The sequence below is a fragment of the Harmonia axyridis genome, chromosome 7, assembly GCF_914767665.1.
Source record: "Harmonia axyridis chromosome 7, icHarAxyr1.1, whole genome shotgun sequence".
Classification (NCBI taxonomy): domain Eukaryota; kingdom Metazoa; phylum Arthropoda; class Insecta; order Coleoptera; family Coccinellidae; genus Harmonia; species Harmonia axyridis.
In genome coordinates, this window is record NC_059507.1 from 13244826 (window position 1) to 13253526 (window position 8701).

At 34.1% G+C, this 8701-nt stretch overlaps 1 protein-coding gene across 1 annotated transcript; it reads left to right on the plus strand.

Moving 5' to 3' along the window:
* The first annotated feature begins 6510 nt into the window (after positions 1 to 6510).
* LOC123684630 lies at positions 6511 to 7241 on the plus strand. The gene is made up of 2 exons (XM_045623950.1): positions 6511 to 6760; positions 6814 to 7241. Exons 1-2 carry the CDS (start codon positions 6560 to 6562, stop codon positions 7111 to 7113), a joined length of 501 nt encoding a protein of 166 aa, XP_045479906.1. The 5' UTR covers positions 6511 to 6559; the 3' UTR covers positions 7114 to 7241.
* Positions 7242 to 8701: the final 1460 nt, after the last annotated feature.

The window sequence follows — 8701 nt, forward strand, 5'->3', positions numbered from 1 at the left end:
TCAGTGAATATCTTTCGTTAGTTGTTTAGACTTTTTGCTTTCGTCGTCACATAATTTTAGAATTCTTGCTGAGACAAAGAACGAACTTTTTCATAAAAGTGAACCAATAATCATTTTATTTTTCTTTAAAATCGGCACGGCAGTGAAAAAATCGGACCCTCTTACGTTTTATGAGTTTATTATCGCTTTCAAGATTACTGCTTTTCTTGAACTTTTATTGCACTAGCTAGGAGCACGTTTACATCCCAGATATTTATTATTTTTCTTTATCTATCCGCTTTGTCGGCGTCGCCTTTTGTTTAGCCATCTGTGATTTTGTATCATCGGTATACAGTTACCCCATATTCCCGGTTTTTGATTCATTATCTTCACACAATTTTAAATGTTGCAATTCCTTACCTACTAAAAAATTATACGTAATAAATTTCAAATCAGGAGCAAAGCCTAAAAATGAGACATCGATTCAATTAAGTAGCTCCATCAGGCAGGATAGGCTTCCAACTTCCTCTTTTCTAATTCTCCACCTGATAGACAAAGTAAATATTTAATTTCCCCATGTAAGAGATATATGGAATATGGAAAATTGAACAAACAAAAAATTTTACAGAATACAATACAGCCGACGAAGGTTTTTTGCCTGTATCGTCCCGAAGTTCATCATCAAACAAACTCCAAAAGATTTGGTCGATCAAGTGATAAGTAATTTCGATCTATTTCAATCCACAACAATGTATACAAGGTAGAAATAGTTATTGAAAAAAATATCAAAGGTTCACCGAATACGACCAATTCAGATAACACAAAAACTCCTATTATATGAATCTTTGAGTGTTCCCGACGGTGTATAGTGTGAAAGAAGACGGTGTGTGAAAAGCTAAGCCAAAATAGGGATCAAAATCACAGGACCGTATCCCAGGATTTGTACAAACAAAACAAGATCTCACCCACATTGTTTGTGCAATATCATTAAAGTTGTCGTGTTTAAACTTTCAATTTACTTCGGAAGTTAGGTAATAGAATGTTGAAATTTTGTTGGTTGGTTTACGTAGAAACATTATAAGTTGTTCTATTTGCATGAAACTCTAGATTTATTTCATTATTGTATTTCATGTTATTAAAAATTTTAAAGTATGCCGTTATTAAATGTCACTTTTTGCCAGTTTTTTCAATTCTCAAATTTCATCATATAGAGATGACTTTATTCTCCATGAGAACTTTTCGATATTTGGAAATTTTTTGAATTAGGAAATTGATTCAAGGAGAAAAATACAATGCGCAATTTTATTGCAGGTTTTCTTCTTAAATTTTTAGTTCAATCACAAAACTAAAGGGTATAAGTTCCTTTTTTTTCAATTGAAAACTGTAATATTATAATTTGATGGTGAAATTGAGTAAGCAGTTATCAAATATGATTGAATTCAAGAATTGGAAAAATGATCGAAAAGTGATAAGCATTAGCTGACGCCAAATTAAATTTTTTAAATTTTTCATTGTGAAAGATATTCAATAAAAACAAAATTTCTTCCTTAATTACACAGGGCTGTTATTTGTAGGGGCAAGGATCAGAGTAAAAAATTATATGTAATCTTTTGCAACCATTCAAATACACCCTGAACCCTGATGTATTAACTTGTATCGTATACACTTATTTTACCCTTTCATTTCTTCGAAAATAAGCCATTAAAAATAGTTTATAATTCATTGTAAAATTTTAATTAAATCAATTGAAATAATTTGTAATACTTAATGCCTGCATAAGAGACTATTCAAAATCCTATCAACATCTCATTATGTATTTTCCATAATAAAAGAAAAACTTGTCCTCCACGAGGTACGATACACACCGGTTGAGAAACTCTCGTCATTTAATATTTGGTGGACTTCGATGAAACAAAAGAAAACATCAATCTTTGTTCAAAATCTTTCTTTCGAAATACTTAATTTTTTTCAGGTTTCTTTGCCTTTTCGGAATCGAGCAAGCAAAAATAATATGATGTGATCAGAAATCGTAAGGCAATAATGATTCTCCCTGTATCATCTACACGACTGTCCAGTTTATGATGAAACACCCTGTATATTTTGACGCACTGACATATATGATTATGCTTATGCACCAAGACACACAGAGAGTTTCAGAAACACCTGTCGATATTCCAGAATTGTGTGACGGTGTTAAAAAATTAATAATTTGAAGTGTGGCCCAAAACGCTTCGTTCGTGAGTTGTATCGAAAAATACCCACTAACAACTTTTTACAACAATGTGAAAAAATCAATTGAGTGGAGCGAGTATTGAATTTCAGCAACTCCATAAACCCCACAATAATTATCAGAATTCGATGAAATAAGATAAGTTTGTATATCGTAAACACAATTCTGATCGAAGCTTCCTTTTACACGATGGCATATTTCCAACCTCCAAAACGAGACAGGTGAAATCCAATCCTTTGACCCAACAAAAAATCCTATCCAGGTAATATCATACCCACCACCCTATCTTTCTTGAAAATCAACAACGCTTGTCTCGAGAAATGTCAATAAGTTGCCTTGCACCAGTTTTGATGAGAGTAATATAAACTGGGTCGAACAATGCCGAAAAGAATATCCTCAAGCCATCGGTCTTCTCCTGTTTCTTCGGCAGCACTTTCTTCGATCTTCTTCGAAGAGTACAAGATTTCTATTAGTCAGTCGAATTTCTAACCAAGCAAACTTTGGTTTTATCTTAACTAATTCTTATTGTTATGATATGGAATACACTAAGTTTTAATGACTATTAAAGAATGAAATTTTCACGTATATATTTTTCTATATAGCATATTAGGCCAATGGAAAAGTCCCCGGTCTGATGCAAAGATGGCGGTGCTAGTATTAAATCCATATGATTTTTAGTTAGTACCAACCTTCAAACGATACGTGTCAAAATTTGACAGCAGTCTGACAATTAGTTTGTGAGATATTGTGTTGTGAATGTAGCTACTTTGGTTATTTGAAAAAAGATGCAAAAAAAGAATTTCGTATGCTGATAAAATATTACGTTTTTAAGGGGAAAAATACAGTTGAAGCAAAATCTTGGCTTGATGAAGAGTTTCCGGGGTCTGCACCAGGAAAATTGACCATCATTGATTGGTATGCTGAGTTAGAACGTGGTGAACAGAGCACCGAAGACGGCGACCGCAGTGGACGCCCAAAAGAGGCTGTCATCGACGAAAAAATGACCATAAAGTGAAGTTTATCGAGATAGCAGACATTGTGAAGATATCATCATCATATCATATACGAACATTTGTACATGAGAAAGCTGTGTGCAAAATGGGTGCCGCGCGAGCTCACAATCGATCAAAAGTAACAACGTGTTAATGATTCTGAGCAGTGTTTGAAGCTGTATAAAAGCAAAAAACCTGAATTTTCTCGTCGATATTTGACAATGGACATGGCTCCATCATTTCACTCCAGAGTCCAATCGACAGTCAGCTGAGTGGACTGCAGACAATGAACCGAATCCAAAGCGAGGAAAAACACAACAGTCAGCTGACAAGGTAATGGCATCAGTATTCTGGGATGCGCGAGGTATAATATTCAATGATTACCTCCAAAAGGGTCAAACCATCAACAGCGATTATTATATAGCGTTATTGGATCGTTTAAAGGATGAAATCTTTAAAAACGGCCCTATTTGAAGAAAAAAAGGTGCTGTTTCATCAAGACAATGCGCTGTTTCACAAATCAATGAAAACAATGGCAAAATTGCATGAATTGGGCTTCGAATTGCTTCTGCATCCACCGTATTCGCCAGATCTGGCCCCCAGCGACTTTTTCCTCTTCTCAGACCTCAAAAGAATGATCGCTGGAAAGAAATTTAGCGCCAATCAAGAAGTAATCGCCGGAACTGAGGCCTATTTTGAAGCGAAAGACAAATCGTACTACAAAAATGGTATCGAAAAGTTGGAAGATCGCTATAATCGCTGTATCGCACTCGAAGGCAACTATGTTGAATAATAAAATAGAATTTTTCCAAAAAAATGAGTTTTACTATGGTAGACCGGGGACTTTTCAATTGGCCTGTTAGACCAATATTGACTACGACTGAAAGCTAAATGGACAAGAATTCATTATTTCAAGAGATACTTCCAATCATGTAGAAAAAATGCCGATATTCCTTTATAGATCTTATCCTGAGAACTATGGCAAAACATTCTAGCCCCTCCAACAATGGCCAAATTAGAGGATTAACTTTTCAAGCAAATTTCAAAAGCAGACCGATCTTTCTTTGTAGTTTTCGGTGTCTATAGCTTAGAGGTACCGGCCTGTATACAGAAGAGCATGTAGTACTTATCGGTACATTATATTTCTTTGTGGGGCAGATAATTGCTTTGCTTTTCGTATAAACCAGAAAACCGCATGAGGGGTATGTCCAGGAATAAGTTCCAGGAGCGTATTTAGCCAAATTTGAAACCAATTTCGATAAGAGAAATTGAGCGGATTTGCTGAAATCATTTAGGTTCCTTAACTGTAATCTTATTTAAAATTAATCTTAGTTGGGATGTAGATAAAGATAAAGATTACATATACAAAAAATAATTGAAGTACAACGGACAGGACTTTTGTTTTCGAGATACAGGGTGTTCAATTTTATTTTTCAAGTTTTTTTTCTCATAGTAATTCAGTTTTTAGTTGTGGAATTACAACGCAACAAATATTTCAAACTCTTATGCAAATTGTATAATGAAAATATTCAAAACTTTCAGAAACAATCAAATACATTTGGCAGAAATGTAGTGTACACAGAGGAAGGAAGCGTTTAAATCATCTTAATATTTTGATATTACCTGTTTTACGTCAAAAAAGTCTATATGCAATTTTTCCATGTCCCCAACATGGATAGATTACCTACGTTGTCGGATTGTGATATATTTCAAAATCCACAATTTTACTATATCGTTAGGAGTGGATATTATATTGAATGAAATATATTTATTTGAGTGATTCCCGATTATATATGCAAATTTGAATATTTGAAATCCAATATAATAAGCAGAACATTTATTATTATCTGTACCTACCTGCTGAAATCCAAGGTTTGGCAACTTTTGCCCTCCTAATGTCATTGGTTGCTTCACGTCGTTTGGCGCGCTTGAAGTTTGTTTTCTGAATTTCTGATATATTTAGATATTTATTTCAATATATTTTGAGTTAATATGAAATGTTGATTCACTATGGGACTTAAGAAATGTGTTCTTTTTGAAGAAACTAGCGAATTGAGTGAAATATCGTACAACTGATATGTTTTCATTTCCGCGCGCTTCATGTCAAATTTGATAGTTCATGTTGGGGACAAAATTTGCTTACTGAAAATGACATAAGCTCCCTCTATCTATATTCATTTCTCTGAGCTAGTATCCAAAATTCAACGTACAAAATTTTGTCCTTTTAACTTTGTAATATACTGCAAATCGATGCAAATGTGCTAAATTCACCCCTGTATCGTACAATGGACCCCTGCTCAACATCTTTATGCATCCCTTAGTGGCAGCAGCTTGCCAACTATTCGACGCCCCACTAGTTCACTCACTTTGCTATTCAGGAGCTGTACCTCACAAGTAGTTTTTTCCTGTTCTCAAGATGATAATACATTGACCATCCCCTGCTCAGAAGATGATGGGACATTTTGTTGTTGTCCTGTCCCCAATTTGTCAATTCTGCGAGGACCAACTGGTGTTTGTTTGATATATTTTCTGGGTAATGATACGTTAGGGTAAATAGGGCTGTCATAATAACTGAATTGGGGCAAATTGAGAACTCGAGCCCATTATATTTGCAGATTTATTTCCTGTGTACCTTATGCCATTTTTGTACAGGGTGTCCCAAATTTTTACGGGGTATCGTAGTTATTGATATATCTTTTTTTCCTACATTTGATTTCTTCATGTTGTTCTGTTCATTGAGAGTTTTTTAATAATAAAACACAGCCCATATTAATTTTCTGGAATGAGTAGACTGAGTGTGCCAGACAACTAGGGAATATATTATTGACTTCATGATCTAAAGTGATATTTATGTTATCATCTTATTTTTATCTTTTTTTCTAAAGATATTCCTATCGATAACCTTTCTATATAGAAAGGTTATCGATAGGAATATTTTTTTTTGCAATATAAATATTTTTTTCAAATTATGAAAGAGGCTACAATGATTTATGATGACCATTTATAAACAAACAAGGAAAAAAGTAAAAAAAAACACACATATGTTTATAGTTATTTATGTATCAAGGGAGTTATGAGGGTTTTAACCACAGAGGGCAACAGATTTCAATCCCGAGGGACGTAAGACCCGAGGGATTGTTGCGTTGCCCGAGGTGGTTAAAATCCAATAACTCACAAGATAGATAATTAATTTTATTTCATACTGCATGAAATATAAAAACCAAATTGTTTTGGTTTTCTGAACAAAACGAATTATCTTCATTGAGAATTAAGTAGGCATGGTTGCCATGGAAATGTCACTGACAACATTGTAGATATTTGTCATATCGTGTTTCTCATCATATTCAAATTTGTGAAAATGAATGCAAACTCAGAGAGAATTGAGATTTCAAGAAATTTGTTGGAAAAGGCTGAAAAAGCTCGTTCCGTACTACTACCGACAAAGTCGGAACTTAAGTACAAAAAGGAATATGACAAATTTCTGCAGTGGATGGAAGTTAACCGTATGGATAGTAAAAACACGAGTGAAACTGTAATGTTGGCGTATTTTCAAGAGATGGTATCTATTCATTCTTTTAGTCTAATATGTGAATTGGTTTATTTTTCTTACAGTCTGAATTGTATAGTCCTAATTCGCTGTGGACAAAGTGGTCAATGCTAAAATTGATGATGAGAATACATGATGACATAGATGGAAGTAAATTTCACGAATTGGAAGCGTTTCTCAAACGCAAAAGTAAAGGCTATGAGCCAAAAAAGTCTCAAGTGTTTAGTCGGGAAGATATTGTCAAATATGACAACATTGAAGAGACATGGTGGATGGCGAAGTTCAACGGTGGCAGAAGGGTATTTGGCCGACAGCATGGAATTGAAAAACAAAACTGCAAGAATGTTAGCTGGCATGTCAGATGAAAGAAGGGAAACAACTTCATGTTTGAATACAGTCATCAACAGTGACAACCGTTTAATAGAAAATCCTTGCAATTCGGGTAACAACTTTAGTGGTAAATTCGACAACTGTCGGTTTGTTTTTGTGAACACTTTAGAGGGACTTAAAGACCTATAACTGCCCTGTTTAACTCCCAAGGGAGTTATGACAATGTTTATAGTTACGGTAACTAAGCATTTATTCCTTTGTAATGTATCAGTATGAAATAAACACTTTTTTGTTACACTCCGTGTATTTCCGAAAAATTTCAAAATAAAGGAACTAGGAGCCTTATGATAATGCCAAAAAAAATTCGGAAATTTCAGCTTAAGGCGTCGCGTCAGTGGTGGAACATCCTGTATATTCCAATCTATTATAAAACAGCTTTATTTTCACTTTGGCGGATAAAATATTCGTTTCGCCAGAAAAGACTCAACGTAGAAAAAATTGACTAAGAATGAAATCAGGTGAAAAAAGTTTTAAAAAACACAAGAACTCAAATATCTCGGGAATTGTTGATTTTCGGTTATCAATAAATAGGTCTCAATCGACAGTAAATGAGTGATAGTAGTACCTCCTTCAAGGTTCACGACTAATTTGGAAACACCCTGTATAGTCATTTTTTTTGCCAGTATGGTTTAAGAAGATTACTTCGGCCCATAGCACTTTTTTCTGATAAAATAAGGGGTTCATCAAGCCAAGTAGCTTGACATTTTAACCAACTACTTGACTTAAAAATCAGGGTCGTGAAAAATTACATACTTGAGCTTGATTTGATTTGATTTCAGATATTTATTGCTTGACTTGAAATCAAGCTACTTGATATTACTTGAGCTTGATGTGCACGAATCGCACGCCATATATTTCTGCAATCTCGTGCGCGCTTAGACTAAATAAGGGGATACCTTGAGCGCCGAGAAACTGAAGCATTCGCTAGTGTGACTTTATTAGTAGTTTTCTCACAATCTATGAAATATATTGATAGATTTTGGTAGTTTCAGAAATACCTTTCCAAACTTGGCCAAAATGGATTTTTCATCAACGCCAGCATCTTCAGCTCCTGTTGAAAGACAATTTTGTAGTGCTGTTACAGTTACAAAAACCCGCAAGAGGTTAGGCGACAAATCTATAAGATACCTCATGTGTCTTAGATCCTGGATGGAAAATTATGAAATCAAACAAAGCCTGGAGGTTTCTCAATATAAAGAAACTCTATTTTTTTCATCATTCTTATTTTGTTTTGATTTATAGTGATTTAATTCATGTTCCTATTTCAAGAAAGTTGATATTTTCGGTTCTTTTATATACAATAAGTTTAATAAATTAAATTGTTTTTTGCAAGGTTCCTTCTCATTTAATCATTTTTTATTGATGTGAGACTACACAATAAAACTGCTTACAATCAAGTAGCTTGATATGATTCAAGAAGGTACTTGATAAATCTATACTTGACTTGAATTGAGCTTGACTTGAATTCAAGTCAAGCTCAAGCCAAGTAGCTTGAAAATCAAGCCAAGCCGTGAATCCCTAAATATAATTATGTATGTAAATTCATTTCATTATTAATAGAAA